General features: G+C 44.3%; 1 protein-coding gene across 10 annotated transcripts in view; it reads right to left on the bottom strand.

Annotated features, from left to right (window-relative positions):
- Positions 1–17,844, bottom strand: part of LOC126297914 (thrombospondin type-1 domain-containing protein 7A-like) — a 1,219,654-nt gene that overhangs the window by 206,823 nt on the left and 994,987 nt on the right. For all 10 annotated transcript variants that reach the window (XM_049989225.1, XM_049989222.1, XM_049989223.1 and 7 more), the window contains one exon: positions 9,171–9,374. In XM_049989225.1, coding sequence (XP_049845182.1) covers positions 9,171–9,374 — 204 coding nt within the window. The remainder of the gene's footprint in view (positions 1–9,170; positions 9,375–17,844) is intronic.

The raw sequence follows: 17,844 nt of genomic DNA, 5'->3' as shown, positions 1-17,844 counted from the left end.
ATGAAAACTGTGTTCATTAAATCCAACCTGCAAGAGCATCTCCGGGGGCGGAAATTTCATTGAGACGAAGAGAATGAGAGAAGAGCGGTAGGGTAAATGCACAAGGTCCACCGGAGTTTATTTTTACTGGACTTGCGAAGTTAGCCAGTAGATGAATCTCTTGCACCGAATGGCAAGGAAATTACTTCAGGAAGTACGATCCGGTTTCCACCATGTCTGGTACGCATCCTACGTGGAAACGTTAATTAAACTTAACTGTGGAGGTTTTCTCGTGTAGATGGTGGGGGTCAACATCGGTGAATGTAGAGGAAAGTTACCCACTGTTTAAAAAGCGTCATAATTAAACAGCTTTGGCTTATTAATAGGAAAAGAAACTAAACTAATAAGTCAAATTGAGATGAATAATATCCGCCTGGAAATGAGGTAAACCTGTTAGTTTGAAGTACGGGATGTATAGCGTTTGTGTAAATGAGAGATAATATTCGCACATATATTGCTGTTCGTATCTATGCAGTATTTCTAATACGGTATTGGCGCTATTCCTAAATCATAGCACGGCATGAAAGAAAGCTATAATATGTGCGTGAAATTTACGACAGGGATGGAATGCGTCTGCAGATTACAAAGCCATCACAACAAAATTCTAAGGTCAACACACCGTTTGGGAGTGAGAATGTTGAGGAAATTAAACGTAGCCCATGCGAAATTCATGATTATTGAGAAAGAAGCAGAAACAAAAGAAAGAAAACCAGTATACGAGGGCTATTCGGAAAGCAAGGACCGATAGGTAGTGAAATAGAAACGTCAGTGAAAATCCGATGAAGCTTTCCAAAGATGTGTTGGGCAGTGTCTCTAACATGGATGTCGATCGTGTCACTTCGCTTTTTTCAGTTCTAAGCACACAGTGAGCATGTGCAGATGCCGATAACAAGAGAGAATTCTCAGCCTCACATTGCAGGGCAATGAGGACCCGAACCTGGCTCCCTCTCGTGTTCATCTCTGCTCATATGACCCGCTGACTATGACGACAACATTTTGGCGCAGACAACGAACTGCATACTAGTGCAGAGAAATACCGGAAAGCACAGGAGGCTGCCCTCTGTGACGAGGTTGGGTTGGCTTGTTTTGGGGGAGGAGACCAGACAGAGAGGTCATCGGTCTCATCGGATTACGAAAGGAGGTCGGCTGTGCCCTTTCGAAGGAACCATCCCGGCATTTGCCTGGAGCGATTTAGGGACGTCACGGAAAACCTAAATCAGGATGGCCGGACACGGGATTGAACCGTCGCTATGACGAGGGTATTGGAAAGTCGATACAACACTACGACAGATGTCTAAGTGGAAGTGGCCACTATGCAGAGAAGTAGCTGGAAGGTGTAGCAAAGTGTTGAAAACAAAACATTTGAATTTTCACTGTAGTTTCTATTTCGCAACCAATCGGACCTTAGTTCCTGTATAGACCTCGGATAAAATACCGGTCAAAATTAGAGTGTTGATTATGGTTTCAAAAATCAACAAGACGCACATGAAAACGAGAACAGTTAATGAAATCGCTTGGGCTACCACAAAAATTGTGTTTTATGAGTTCTTAAAATTGTTTTCGAGAAATATAAAAAGTATCAAATGGCTGTCTCATCTGAAATTCTATGGCGCCTCTAAGATAATGGCCTGCCACGGTGGCCGAGCGGTTATGGGAGCTTCAGTCCGGAACCGCGCGACTGCTACGGTCGCAAGTTCGAATCCTGCCTCGGGCATGGATGTGTGTGATGTCCTTAGGTTAGTTAGGTTTAAGTAATTCTAAGTTCTAGAGGACTGATGACCTCAGATGTTAACTCCCATAGTGCTCAGAGCCATTTGAACCATGTAAGATAATGGAAATTTATTAGCTAGTATAAAAAAAATTGTATTTCCACTCAGGGAAAATGTCTCAGACCACAGCACATGCATTATGCGATGTGCAGATCATAGGCACAGGATGTGCACTGTGATGGAATATTCGATATGATGATATGGCCTTGTCTCTGAAATATTACGGCACTCACCCAATGTGGAAAAAATAAAAATATTCTTTGTACGACATATATAGAATACACTTGGTATAATTTAATTTTTGAGTTACCTTGTATTCTTGACACATTTATTGGAAGACTCGGCCTGGATAACGAAACTCAGTGTGACAGTAATTCTCATAAAAAGAGGACAGCTGATAGGTCAGTTAAATACAACGGCAAAAGGAAGGTTGTTCAGTGGGCGAGGATGGTAACACTGTCACGATGTGTTGTGAACATTGCACTCTCTGATCAGATTTTCTTTTAGATTTTCATATTGTCCAACTGGGAATACGTAATATCTTCAAACCCTCTTTCGTTGTTTTTCCCGGTACTCCGTCTTTTTCTCGTGTTGCTATTCCTTTCTTCTGCCTGTATTGTTACTGACTTCTTATTTATTCTGCATTCAAATATTTCTAAATTTAGCATTGCATTCTTCAAAAAGTTTCTTTCTGTTACATCCCATACTTTGATCTTGTTTCATTACAGCTCTTTTCTTATTTCTGAAATGCGTACTATTTTTGACTTCTTTTTCCGGATATATAGGAAGATTTGTTTCTTTAGCATGTGTCGAAATAAGATTAACCTTCGATTTGCCATTACTTCTGATATTTACTGCATATTTTGATAGATCTTCTCATTTTCCAACCATCTGTAATTTGTATTGTTTTTTTAATGATATGTCTTTCAGGTGTCTTTATTCTGTCCAATTTAGAGGTCACTGTAAAGCAGTCACATACATATAAAAATTCTGGTTTTACCACTGTGATATATTATTTTAGTTCTCTATTTCTTGATATTATTATTATTATTGTTATTATTATTGCACTGAATCTGAACGAGAATAGTGTCACATAATTAATAATTAGTTAGCTTGCTCGATCAAGCTAATCATTTACGGAGCCTGTAAATGAATGGCATAGAAAATTTAGCGAACTAAAATGAAAGAAATGAAAGCTCGAAATTCCCTATACCTTAGTTCTTCCTTCGGTAACCCAAAACGATATGTAATTATTTTGTGTATGACAGTTTTTGGATAACAAAGTGGATAGCAAAGAACCGTAGAACAGCTGGGTTCCCAAATAACATTGTAGCATGTCCAACGGTAGCTTACTTTTGTTCGTTTATGTTCCGCACCTTATGCTGTTATTCAAAAATCTCTGTACGCATGGCAAAGGCAGCTGTTCCTCTTAAATCCTCTTGTTCGTCTGTCACCTTTGGTCGACTGCCTTCACTTTATTTTAGAACTTACAGACATTGCTAATGCAACGGTGCTCAATTGATAGCTTGTTTGGAAGTACGACAAGATATTTCAGAGGCCCAGGTAGCTGTGGTCTCTACGTATGCAGGATGCCGAGATCGGATTGCGAGAGTGTGGTCCGGTGAAATTTCCGAAGGCATCGGTGATAAAATGTTGGCTGTAAATACGGTTATTTTCAGTATTCATACAATGCAAATAGCTTCTCTATGACATAGAGCGTAGGCGGCTGAGTGGCACGTAGAGTCGGAAGTTTCTGACTCGTCTAGCTCAGCGGCGTCTATGTTACATGTCGGAATTCAGAAATGGCACCTTCAGCAGGGGCGTCGACGTGCAGAATCTCAACCCAGTGGTTTTCAGGCGTTGTCCGCCCTGCTGGGATGCCGGTAGTTTGACTTGCTGCTTTATCGAGTTTGTCTCCAAGACAGTGGAGTTCATGCTCAGGTCAGCGGTTAACAGCTCCGCACGGGATGACAGTAGCCGTGCAGATTTATGCCCTGGCCTCCCACCTAGAGACGGTAAAGACTCCAGTAGCTGCTCACAGGTAAAGCCGGGGGGGGGGGGGGGGGGGGGGGGCAATACGGATCCGCCTCTCCTGGACAGTGTGTGTAGCCGGCCGCCCTCGCTTTACCCCCAGCAGGACGTTGGTCGAAGATGTGCAGGTCTTCACGTTAGTGGCAGCAACGTAGGCAGCAGCATTCCAAGGCAGTGGATTGCATGAGGCTGGTTGGTTTCTCATACCTGAAGTCACCAGACCTCACATCCTGGAACAGCCTGTACTGGGATTCACTGTAACTCACAAGACTGGTAAGCTGAATAATGACTGATTTTCAGCAAACGAACAGAATGTGTACTTCGGAAGTCCCAGTATTTATGCTGACCAGCTCGTACCGATGATATTTTCGAGCTGTAGCGATGAGCGAATTTGGCCCCATTTTCTAAGATTGGCAGTACTTTACACCGTACTGCAGTGTCCCAGCTGTGGCTTTCGGTCCTTCAGCTTTGCGCTTTCTGCCAACTGAGCGGGCTGAAAGATGTCCTTGCGTATGATTTACATGCTGTTACACCACCTTGCAGTGTTGTGAGAATGACGTTATGTTGCAGTCATTCTGCTGCGGTCGCACTCTGCGCTCTCTGTTCGAATGTGATGTAGCAATGTCCCAGTTGTGTGCTTTGCCATTTGCTACACTTTCTATCCTTCCTAGTTTCATTCTGATGGTGACACTGCGCTTGAACCTATCTTGGCTCGGTTCTGCGCTTGTTGGGGAAAACTTTGAAAATTTTACGTTCATCCATAATTCCTTTATGTGGTGAAACAATATACAAAACAACAAAACTTCACATGTCCCGAAATATTTTATGTTTTTTGTTCCTATGACAAGACCACTAAATTTGGATCAAAGACTGATTTTTGTGATGAAGGGAAGTACGTATAAGTTCACGTAAACTGTATTAAGGAATGTGTGTAAGGATAAACTGCAGAAGAAGGAAGATTAGAACTTAACTTTCTGCTGGCGTCAAACTCCCTAGAGATGTGGAAAACTCACTATGTAGGATAGGAAAGCCCCGCTAATAATCACCTGAAGTGATTTATGGAAGTTACACCAAAATATCTGTGACAGGAAGAAATTAAGTACAGCATAGCTTGATTAAATGCCAAATGAGGAAATGAGGTAAAGGTGTTACGCAAGAAAAGAAGTGGTTTCTGTTTGTCTTATGGGCGTATTACCACAGTTTTCGCTTCACTTTATCATATTCGTTCAATAGTTTAACAAGAAGCAAGTTTCTTCTTTGCATATGTTCAACACTGTATTCTGTGAGGTTTGGACAGTTCCATGCAAATGAGTTACCATCATTCGAAAACGAATTGAAAATTAGAGATGCAAATTTCCGCAGATAAATTATAGTTACTACACACTGGGACGCAATTATAAATTAGCGCCACAGCCTGAAACAAAATCAGCTACTCCGTCGAGCTTCAGTTGCACTCTGTTTGCAGAAACACCAAATCACTAGCTGCAAAAGTTATCATAATTTCATTTGATAGCTTATAACGTGCACTGTTAACCAAAAACTCAATTTGTACACATGAAGAAATTATAATTACTAACAATAACGTCTAACAGTTTAATCTGTAATAATCTCATTTTAGTCCACATTAATTTAAATTTTTGTCATGTTGTCAAGAACGAGATCTCAAATATACCATACTCAGATTCTATGGCTATTGCATTGTACAGTGTTGTGAAGCCAATCTTGTTACTACAATGTAACAGTCCAAATATGGAAATTGGGAAATTTGACGTTTCTTGGCTACTTAGGCGCGTGAAATTCTTTTACGATTGTTGCTGAAACACTTAGTTAATTGACTTTATTTACTGCCTGAACACTTACTACAGTTTTCGTATGGAAAGTCGAATAAAACTGAAAGAGTTCAACCGTAGCTGAATAAAACATGTACTTCCTTTACCTGAGTTCCTACAGTTTTAACGAAACCTTTTGGAATATTCGACCGGTGTACTGTCCAAACAACACAAGCGAACAGACGCTGCTAGCTGCTCGTAATTTTTAACCACCAACAGATACTGCGTTGTTCTTTTCATTCCGAGAATCTTTCACACATATCCAAGGAATCCATCACTACCAAGTTGCAGTGATAATGTTCACCTTTATTGCGGATTATTGTAACACAATCTGCCTGAATAAGTGTGTGGGACAGCGCTTATTATAACATTTTGTTCGTACAATTAACAGAAATCTAGAGACTTGTCATCTCAATGAAAATAAGACATTATTACTTATCGTGGAGGTATTTTAAGCTTCAAGGCAACTTGATGTGCTCTAACAGAGTAAAAATACGAAGATAGTGTGCTCATTTCGAAATGAGTGGGTCTCCTATAGGACATGCTGGATTGTGTGATCGACCAACAAGACTATCACTGCAGTGAACTGTCGGTATTAATTCGGTGCTGGCTGCAACTGTTGTAATGATGAGACTGAAGGGTGTAGTTTCTAAGCGTGACATATCGTCTTCCCTCCAAAATGTGATATTCGTCTCATAACCTTAATTTCCTGAATTTTCTACTTCTCTATGAAAATTGTACATCTTCGACATCAAACTTCTCGTTTGTTCAAACACTTCACTCAGATTGGTGGCGCTGAAGGAATGATCACATCATCACTTGCTGACTGATCATATTTCTAGTTTGTTATGGCGGTGGTGTGCTCATAGGGCTCACAATGGAAAAATCACCCCAGATTGGGGATGAAAGAGCTCACATTATGGCGAATAAAGGTGGATGTTATATGTTCTGGCCATGACGAGAAACGGAAGGTCAGTAGGAACGCTGTATCAGTTTGTAGCTCGCCATTCACTTTCTGCATAACTTTTTTTTCTACTTCCATTACTCTTCTTTCTCTTCCCACTACTCCGTTTGGTCACGTACGTCAATAGTTGTTAAATTTTTAGGAGATACAAACCAGTGCTACAGTCGAAGTAATTGTAGAGTTCTGTCACATTAAACGAAATTACTCATCAACCTCCTTCCTTTCGTCATACTGCCCGCACCATTTACTCGCCCCTTTCTGTCGTCTTTGCTATACCGCCGATCTCAACTTCCAGTTTCCTCACCCATATGCCAACCATTTACGACCACAATACAGACAACACATCACACTCAAATCTAAGATACACAGAGGTTGCCAACCATTGAAACGAATGTCTGTGCAATTTCATACTGTTGTGCATTAAATACGTACCAGTGGTTAGAAGCATTCCCTGAGCATATAGTAGCCGGCTCTTACAGACTACCACAAGCACAAAGAAATAGTCAGTGTAGATATTTTAAATTCAGAAAAATTATAAGTTCAATAAATTAAAAACTTCCTCACAAGCCAATAGTCCATATGAACTGATTCTAATCTAAAAAGCTAACATAATGTGTAGAGTGTGTAAATAATCACGCTGTTTAAAATGTAATGTAATTGTAAAATGTGAACTTTCACGGCTGTAACTGTCAAAATTAATAAAATATTTCGAGGTATTATGCCGTGGTCGAAGGGATTTCACTTTAAAACCCGACGTTTCGTCCCCATCTGCGGATGACATTTTCAAGGGGGATCGTAGCTTTGTGGAACGTTCGATTCACAGCCTGGCTCGCTACTGACTACAGCAAAATTCCGTTTCCGCGAGCTTCCGAGCAGTGGCGTGACGTCACATGTTTTGAATACGCGAGCGCAATTGGCTCTTGACTCCCGTCGTCCGCTGTGGGAGACTGTGGGAGACTGGTACACATCTTCTTCAGCACTGGAATCCAAATTTCATTCAATTTCACGCCCTCCTCCTTCCTATTGAAATTCCTGGGGTGCTTCACAATGTCTATGGCTCCTCTGTAAAGCCCTTCATGGTATATATTCCAGCTTTTTCCAGCGGTTAGCCAGCGTCCTTGGCGGATTTTAGGTGATCTAGTATCTTCCGTGTGGATGTGTAAATTACCGCAATGTTCCGCGGAACGTCGTGGTAATTTACACAAGAACAGAAGATACAAGATCACCTAAAATCCGATTCATACCCTGGCTCGCTACTGACTACAGCAAAATTCCGTTTCCGCGAGCTTCCGAGCAGTGGCACGACGTCACATGTTTTGAATTCGCGGCCGCAATTGGCTATGGACTGCCGTCGCCCGCTGTTACTATCGCTTCATAATGGGAGAGTGGTACACGTCTTCCGCGGAACGTTGCGGTAATTTACACATACACACGGAAGATACAAGATCACCCAAAATCCGTCAAGGATGCTCGGAAACCACTGGAAAAAGCTGAAATTTATAGGATTCCGTGTAGCTGTGGGGAGGTGGGCGTGGGTACCACAAAAAGAATTGTTAAAAAACGACTCGAAGAGCAAAAGGGCAATTGCAGAAGAGAGGAGACAGGCAGATCAGCTGCTGCGGAGCATGCTTTACAGCCAGGACACCACCACATTCATTTTGATAGGACTCAAGTACTGGCAGCCACAAGAGGATACCACGAAAGGCTATACAGAGAGGCTATAGACATTGTGAAACATCCCAGGAATTTCAGTAGGAAGCAGGAGGGCGTGAAATTGAAGGAAATTTGGATTACGATGCTGACGAAGACGTGTAACACTGCGGTCGCGTGTTCAAAACATGTGAGGTCACGCTGCTGTGCGGAAGCTCGCGGGAACGGAATTCATTTGTAGTCAGTAGCGAGCCAGGGTGTGAATCGGACATTTCACAATGCTACGATACCCCTGGGAATGTCTTTTTTGCTTCAGGTACGTCTCTCCTATAGAAGCATTCTGAAAATTTTAGCACATACCCACTTCAATAACAAATAGAAATCCGTAGGTTTCATCCGGAAGAAAAATATGAAATAACCCATGTTCCAATTGAGCTCTAAAGTAAACATTAATTTTGTCCCACCACCCTGCCTTCTTATTTTTAAAAGAGAGATCGACCAGCAGCGCCGTTTCTTCTCCTTCTTTTTCTGGTGATCAGCTTCTTGCAGTAAAATAAATGCTGCACATGTGACTACTGCTAAATCCTCTTCTTCCTCATAATATTGGCCGTTTGAAATTGTAATTAAAACTCTACTTTTTAACAACAACAAAACAGAAGCAACTTCGACGAGTTATCAGGGCCAACTGCGATTCCACACGACAGAATTCCTTGGCTTCAAGCACTTCGCTTGGTGAGGATGAGATGACGAACGCCAATGCATTGGCGACAAGCGTTCGGCCACATTCGTTGTCTGTCGTTTGTGGGCCTTCACTGACGTAGTGAGGTGCACGCAGAATGCGAATATGTTTGTGTGTTCCAAGTACGAGTCGTACGTGCAGCGGTGTACCTGGTTCGCAGTCCGTGTTGCAGGGGTTCCAATCTGACCAGGGCGAGACGGAGCAGTTGACGTGGCAGCCAAGCCTGCAGGGACGCGTCGACTCGGGCTTGATCAGCGGGAAGCAGTGGTGGTCGTCCCTCCGTTCGTTCGCCTCCACGCACCACACGTCTCGCGTCTGCACTCCCAATCCGCAGTCCCCGTCTGTGCCATTTCCTGCAAAAACGTCAGCCACAGTGCTCTGCCTTCGTACAAACAAATTGTTGACGAAAGCAAACAAAAAAAAAAAAACTCGGGCACTGTGCTAGAGAAAATGTGGTAAATGTTATTAGGAGGCAGCTGTATGAACAGAAAGTTAGAATCTACGTATCAACATACGTCAAATTTCAATCGGTGTGAAGGATACAGCTGACTGTAGTTGTCACGTGTCACTTTCGATCTGCGGGCGCAAGTCTGAAACAGACGACCAGTACTCGCGATTCATATCTGAATCAAGTAATGCAATTCCTAGTTGGCCATAACAAGGCAGATATTTAAATCAGTATTAAAAGTGACTGCGTATGCTAAATATATTAATGCAGTAATTCCTTGCGGGTTTTGTAGCAGAAATACTTGTGCTTCTCCCTAAGAATATCGTATAGTGTCCACGATTTAGACTGTATGCTAACATCACATAGCGCATTCAAGAGTGAGACTCGTGTTTTCATCTCAACATTAATACAGTTCACAGTGAGTTTTCTTTAAATTTATTTCAATAAGGACTTACCCACCATCCAGAGGCTAAACCAGACGAGACGTAGCATTTGTAACTGCAAACCAACCTCTTACATAAACAATACGAACGTGCTGAGTCACACAGCAAAAGTAACTCTAAACTAAAATCTAACCCTAACATTATTCCAGCACCAATCTAATCTGTAGTGAAATAAACCTAGGTCAATAGTGGTTCTGTCTATTTTCGATGGTAACGATGAAGGATTCCGGGCAATCAATGTCACATTTCACCTCGAAATGACCGCACCTGATATCTCTGTCCATGTCTATTACATGAGATGTCATTATACGGACTTAGTAAATTTCTCAGAATAGAACTTATCACTAAGTTCAAACTATATATATGGACAGAACAGGGTTATGTTCCAAAGATGCATGCAACTGTATTCATATTAACCCCATATCCATGGTAACAATAAACCACATAAGAGTATGACTGTCACATAAAATAGCGTAGATCACACAAGAATATTAATATCACCGATAACGCCAATTCATCTGAAAACACCTCAGAAGTCCTAGACGGAGTCGTTAGCCCTTCTAGAATCCGAGCTGTAGTCCACGCTGCTACTCCGCCTGCAGTCCCATAACCTACCGCAATGCTGCCCGTGACGTACCTGTAGGACTATTTTATAAGTACACAGCAAATTTCTTTTGGGAGAACTGATCTGATAGCTTCCCCAGTACCGAACACAATTCCATACTACGTATAACATTATAAAGATTGTTAGTTCTCAGAAGATGTCTATCATCGCCTCGAAGGTCAAATCACTGCACTCGAAAACAACTTGCTCTGATTTCCCTTCTGCAGCACAAATACATCTTCCGCCCGTTCTTATTATTGTTCTCAATAATGATCTTGGATGTCGCCCGTAACGAGCCAAAAATGTATAAACCCTAGTGAAGTCTGCACGTGCTTCATTTCGTATCGCTTACTAACATTCGGAAAGAGATTCATAAGCCCAACTGCCTATCGAAGTGTTCTCCCATTCATTTGCTACTCTCTATGAAGACACTTTTTTACTTCTAAATTAATATCGAGCACATTTCTTGTAATCATTTGCAGTCTGCCAACATCTTCCCTTCGAATGCAGTGTACTCCGTCTCCAACAATCCTCGCATCTGTATATCTAAATCCAAAGGGTAAGACCCAGGATCACTGGGATCGCTTCCATCGGAATTGTCTTGTATGCTCCCTAAAGGTGATTAAGTATTTTTGCATGTCGATTACGGGAGAGGCCTTTCGTATGTTTACCGACGGCTCGCTAATCGATTTCAATGTCCGTCATGGGACGTATCTGTGTTTCTCTGGCGATTTTTGGAGTGAGTGTCTCAGAAAATGAACGCCAAGGGCATGGTGTTACCGCGTAAGCGCTTAGTATTTCAAGGAAGGAAAGATGGTAGTTGTAAACGGTCAGTTTATGGAAGCAGTTATACTGAGGCAGTCAGCCAGTTGTTGTCAGATGTGCGCAGTCTTAAGTGGTTTTGCCTTTTAGCACAGTGCCTGATGTTATGAGTTTGTCGGTGCTGAGCAGTTCTGACTGTGAACCGCATGTTATTGTGGTGCGAGCAGGAAGTGCCGAACTGGAAGAGGTCGGTGTCAGATAAAGTTTTGTCTGATAATTCTGTTGCCACTCAGTTGAAGAGGAGGACTGCTTGATACTGGTATTGGTATTGAGAGAGGCTGCAATATTAGTTTTGGGAGAGTAAGTTATGTTTTTTAGATTGATTTTGGCAATCACATGTGGCTCCTCTCTATGGATTCGGCTCCGAGATCCGAGGAAATGTGTTACAGCTTCTTTTCTTACGGCTTGGCGCGTATATAGTGGCACTATGACCAATTACGTTTTCTGAGGAACCACCTAACGACTAAGCTGAGCTCCTCATCCAGCACTGGTTACGTTCACTGCCTATAATTAACCCGCAATTGTTTTCATTCACTAAACAGATGGGAAATGTTTATGTTCTTTCTTAATATTGCCGATTCAGGAATCGAGCCAGATGTAGCTGTATTTAGTGTAGCAGGTGGTACGTGTTTTATTAATTTATGCGAGGGTTTGTTGTAGTAATTAGTCTAATTTACCAGGAGTTCAGTTGAATTTTCCAATTACTTTATTTCGGTCAGACTATTGAAACCATCCCATGCTTTTTCTAAACTAATACTTGACAAATATTTCGTGATTAATGTTAGTGTGGATTATAAACTTTTGCTGCCTCAGTTCGATTTCTGTGATGAGTCACAGTTTTATATTAGGGTCAGTTTTATAAAAGTAAGGTAGAACATGCTTCCGAACGACGAAGCTGCGCCTGCCGAGTTCTTATCTTAATTGTGAATATAGACTTTCCCGGCGTATGCAGTTGATGAAATGTCGAGATGTTGTGGATGCCGTCCGGTGCACCCCCGTCCACATCGCTGCGGGAGGGTGGGTACAGCGAGGCCGCGGGAGGGGTGGTGGGTGAGGTCGCGGTGGTGGGGGTAGCGGGCGCGCCGTTCGCATCTCCGTCAGGACATTGCGACCCTGTCTCGCGAGCAGGACGAATGTGGACGCGCTCTTATCTTATTCTTTTCAGGTGATGTGGTATTGTTAGTACATGTATAATTAACTGTAATTGTGATTTAAAGTGTTTTTCTCGTGTCTACGGATACTAACTGTCCGTTAGTAGCATACAGAGGTCGTTTATTAATCGCGACACACCAGAACATCTCTAAAATACTGATAGATTGTACCATTGCACAATACATGTTTTGTTGTCTTCCGAACCGTGCTTAGATTTAATGAGATGCTCATCGTTGACATAGATACACCCATTAATACTCAGAAGCGCCCTTCTCTACATTTTTTCCGAACCTAGCTGTACACACCACAAGGAAGGGTCCACACACTCGCTTCAAATGACGCGACAGACGCCAGTATTATATTATGGTAGAAGTTCCGGATGTTCAGAGGAAGATTGTGATACATGATCGTAGTCCTGGAGTCATTACATACAGCTTAAGAAGCCTCGTCACCCATCCTTACGATATGCTCGTGAAATTGATATGCAATCCCAAATATTGCGTCCCAGATTTTCTCCTTATCGACACACGAAAATCTAGTAGTAGGGCCCCGCTGATGTTACATACTCACCTGTTAGCACTATGTCACCCGTTATTTCCTATTATACAAATTCTTCAGAACATGTAACTGCACTAAATGTAAATGAATCATAACCTAGACTTCTGGGCGTTGAAGGAGTTCTACGGCAGGCATATGAATATTTACAACACTTGTCTATATTCCACACATGAGAGTGTGGCGTACATTGAGTCGTCATAGCTCGTATCCTTTTCATCAACAGAGCATCCGTACAAGAGACATGAAGATTGAGATTTTGTCGACGGGTAGCTGCTAATTGCCAGTTAATTCCATTAGTAATATTCATTGCTGAAGTTGATACATGTGACGGTGGCACAACGAATATCCGTATACCATTTTCGAGACGCATAGTCTCAGTAAATGTGTAATTCCGTGTGATCCGTAATCCGTTAACTGAGTCCCAATCGTTTTGCTTTACTGACGCCTGCAAATTCCTTGGATGCAGACTTGCAACTGGCACTGGAATGCATTCCTTTCGCTAAATGAGTGGAAACACTTTCAACATGACAGAACTCCTGCTGCCTGCCCATTTACACGTCTATCATGTATGATGGTCCAGTACTGATGGATAGGCCATATTAGTCTAGTTCATTGCTCTTTGAAGTCGATGGAACAAGTTTTCTGTGGGCATAGACGAAAAGCGAAGCTCACAGAGGAAAAGGACACCAAAAATACGAATCGTTCACTGACGACATGAAATGCTTCCATAATGAGACTCCACTGAGTCATCATCAGACCAGTTACACGAAATGTTGAGAAGAGGTGTCAGGAGTGCATTGAAGCCAGTGGTGGGATTTTTGAAATTCTCACTTTTATATTTGTAAATTACTCACGTGTTTTTGCTGTTGGTGGTTTGTTATGGGTAATATTATGGCCGTATTCTTGCTGTCTTAGAACAATTCGAACAGTCACTGCAGTTGCTAACGGACAAAGTCGATGCCACAACAGCTTCCGAGTCCTCGGGTGTTCGATGCTATCCCACGTCCGCCGTCGTTTCAACCCTTTAATGACACTAAAGAGGACTGGAAACCTACTTACATCGGCTGAAACAACATTTCACAGCTTTTAAAGTCATGGACGACTCGTTGCAGCAGCGGTCGTTGTTTTTGTCTTGGGCCTCCCCAGACATGTTCGTTCTTCTCCGCAAGTTGGCACCGTTGTCCGATCCTGTGGCTCTCTCTTTCCAGGAGATATGCCTTTTGCTGACAAACTAATATTCCCAACGCTACCATGTGGTCGCCTCTCGGTTGGAGTTTCACCACTAACATAAACAGCCTGCTCAATTGTATCGTTCCTGGGTCACGGACTTGCAAGGTCTCAGCCATCAATGCGATTTTACGTGAACCAATCAGCAGTGTAAGGCTTCGTATGCGGACTCCCTGTTCCAGGATGTGGTTGTTCAGCTGGCTCTCGACCTGACGTCCATACTGCAGCGTTGAAACTCGACAACCCCTCCTTGGAAGAGATTCTCCGCATTACCCACTCCTTTGAAATTGCTCCAGCGGCTAACGAGCGTCTTAAGGCGCGACCGCAGGTGGCGGCGATCGCGGCGTCACGGCGGGTTCCGCCCTTGCGACGTCAACGTGTCCTTGTTTTACCGTAATTACGCTTACACCATCCGCTATAAGCCCACGGCCCACCATGCTAACGTGGACGCTTTGTCACGTCTCCCAGCCGGCCCCGATCCTGCCTTTGACCAACGGGAGATCCTCTGCTCTCACATTGATTCCGCCCGCCGGGATGTGCTGGACGGTCTGCCTCTTATGGCTGCTCACATTGCTGCGGCTACCACCGCGACCCTGTCTTGTGGCAGGTTCTCCACTACGTCAGATGCAGTCCGATTTCAGCCCCTGGCGCCACCTGTCCCACAGGCTCTCCGTGGTTGATGATGTCCTTCTGTTGGCCACCGAGTTGGATGCCCATTGGGTGGTCATCCCTCCGGAATTGCAGCTTCGGGTGCTCAGTTTGTTACACCACGGGCACTGGGGTATGTCCCGTATGAAAGTTTTGGCCGCCGGCACGTGTCTTGGCCCGGCATAGATGGCGATATTTAGCACTTGGTCCGTGGGTGCACTGTCTGTGTGTGTCACCATGCAAGCACCCCTCAGTCGTTTGCACCCTGGCCTGTGCCTCGCTGGCCCTGGGATCGCATCCATATCGATTTTACCGGCCCATCTTTGGGGTCCGTGTGGTTACTCATTGTTGATGCCTACTCCAGATACTCATATGTTGTTCATGTGGTATCCACCACCACGGAGGCTACACTCACGGTTCTGGCCCAGGTTCTCGCCATTGAGGGCGATAATGGTCCCCAATTCACGGCCTCCTCGTTCCACGACTTCTCTCAGGCCAACAGTATCAAAAATATCTGTAGCAACCCTTTGCACCCTTCGTCCAATGGCGCGGGGGAGAGGCTTGTCCGCACTTTTAAACACCAGTTGACAAAGGCGGTCCACACGTCTCCAAACACGTCGGCCCTCACCCTGTTTTTGAGCATCTATCGCACTACGCCAATTGACGGACACAGTCCAGCAGAGCTCCTTCATGGGCGACAGCCGCGGACTCTGCTCCATTTGCTGACACCATCCCTCTCCCGCCCCCACTCCTGGCCCTCGCAGCGGTATGTCCTTGGCACGGCCGTGTGGGCCTGCGAGTATGGACGCCAGGCGAGTTGGACACCCGCCACGGTCGTCGCGGCCCATGGCCGGTGTGTGACGCTGGTGCAGACGTCGAAAGGGTTGTCATAATCAACTTCTACAGCGTGCCCCCGCGGGACTCGCTCCGCCGCCTCTTCCCCTACCTCCTTCGGCTGCGGATGTGGTCCTTAAGTCAACGTCCTTTCCCCGGTTGCCGTCTCCCCGCGGGCCTGCCGCCGGCCCTTTCCGCCCCCGAGTGGATCGGCGGCTCCCTCCCCCGCACTGGACTCTGGATCGGCTGTCATGGATACCTCGGGCGTCCCTTCCTTACCCCGCCAATAGCGGTTGATGAGCCCGGCTCCTCTCCCCACTGCCGTCCACCTCGGCACTGTCAGGGGCGTTTCCGCCCCGACGCGCAAGTTTCAGGGGGGGAGGGATCTAGTACCGCGCGGAGCGGGATTTCAATCCCCGCCAGACGTCATGGACGTCGAAGACCCCTAGAGGTCTCTGCACCATCGCACCGTAAGTTGTGGCGGTGCGCGCGTCCTTGCCCGCATTTAGTGTGTGGGCGCCACAGTGGAACACGTGGTTCCAGCGGCCAATAGCGGCGCCCCCGACACAGTATTTAAGCCCTGCCTCTCGCTCAGCCAGCGAGTCTAATCGTTGCCTGAGTCTTGACACATCGCTAAGACAACAGACAGCGTGTTTACCGTTCTTTGTTTGCATTACTAGTAGACGTCTTGGATTCGTTTGGTTCTCTGTCACTCCGTTGCTTCTTGCGTGTTGTCGTCGTAAGGTCTCTCGACATCGTCCGTCGTCGTTTCGTGTTCGTCCTTTCCGTTCGTTAGTTTGTTCGTAAGCCGCTCTCCGTTTGGTCCCGCCGCGCTATCTCGGCCACAACAGGTTACAACATTTTTAATACAATATTTAGCGGTGTTCTTTTATGCCTGACACACAGGAATGTTTTGGCAGCGTTTGATATCTTTGTGGAATGACACCTACATGAGACTCAAAATTTGCGTTCCATTTCTCTAGTAACACAATAATTGGAATGTTACATACAGCCCAGACAACTATGTAATACGAGAACTTTTGGAACTAGAACTACGCCATATTATTGTATGTTTAATACAAACCATACAAAAATGCACCGAAGTATGTTTTTTAACACAAACCTACGTTTTTTAAAAATGGAACCACGTTAGTTTTGTTAGCACATCTGAACATATAAACAAATACGTAATCAGTGCCGTTTGTTGCATTGTAAAATGTTAATTACATCCTGAGATATTGTAACCCAAAGTTGACGCTTGAAACCTCCGACGTTGAGTTGCGTGTTGTAACTAACACGGGCCACGGTCGGCGAGCAGCATCTGCAGGGACATGTTTACGATGACGACCGTTCTCCTGATCTTACACCTCTCGACTTCTTTCTGTGGGGTACGTTAAAGGAGAATGTGTACCGTGATGTGCCTATAACCCCAGAGGGTATGAAACAACGTATTGTGGCAGCCTGCGGCGACATTACACCAGATGTACTGCGGCGTGTACGACATTCATTACGCCAGAGGTGCACTTGTGTGCAGCAAATGATGGCCACCACATTGAACATCTATTGGCCTGACATGTCGGGACACACTCTATTCCACTCCGTAATTGAAAACGGAAACAACGTGTGTACGTGTACCTCACCCTTCATGGTTTTGTACACGTGCGTCGGTGAAAAAGACCAATAAAAAGGTGTTAGCATGTGGACGTAATGTGCTGTTCCAGTCTCTTCTGTACCTAAGGTCCATCACCGTTCCCTTTGGATCCCTACGTAATTCGGTGCTCTCCGATACACACGATCGAACAGCGGAGGAATGGTACTCAAGCGTCAACTTTAGGTTACAATATCTCCAGATGTAATTAACATTTTACAATGCAACAAACGGCACTGATTACGTATTTGTTTATATGTTCAGATGTGCTAACAAAACTAACGGGGTTCCATTTTAAAAAACGTAGGTTTGTGTTAAAAAACACACTTCCGTGCATTTTTTATGGTTTTTATTAACCAGTTACACTAGCCTCTCTCCTCACGTTCGGTCTGTGGAATCGATTCGTCAGTATTTGATGTGGTTTACGAAATATATCCAG

The sequence above is a fragment of the Schistocerca gregaria genome, chromosome X (assembly GCF_023897955.1).
Source record: "Schistocerca gregaria isolate iqSchGreg1 chromosome X, iqSchGreg1.2, whole genome shotgun sequence".
Taxonomy (NCBI): domain Eukaryota; kingdom Metazoa; phylum Arthropoda; class Insecta; order Orthoptera; family Acrididae; genus Schistocerca; species Schistocerca gregaria.
This window is presented reverse-complemented; position numbering and strand designations above follow the sequence as displayed.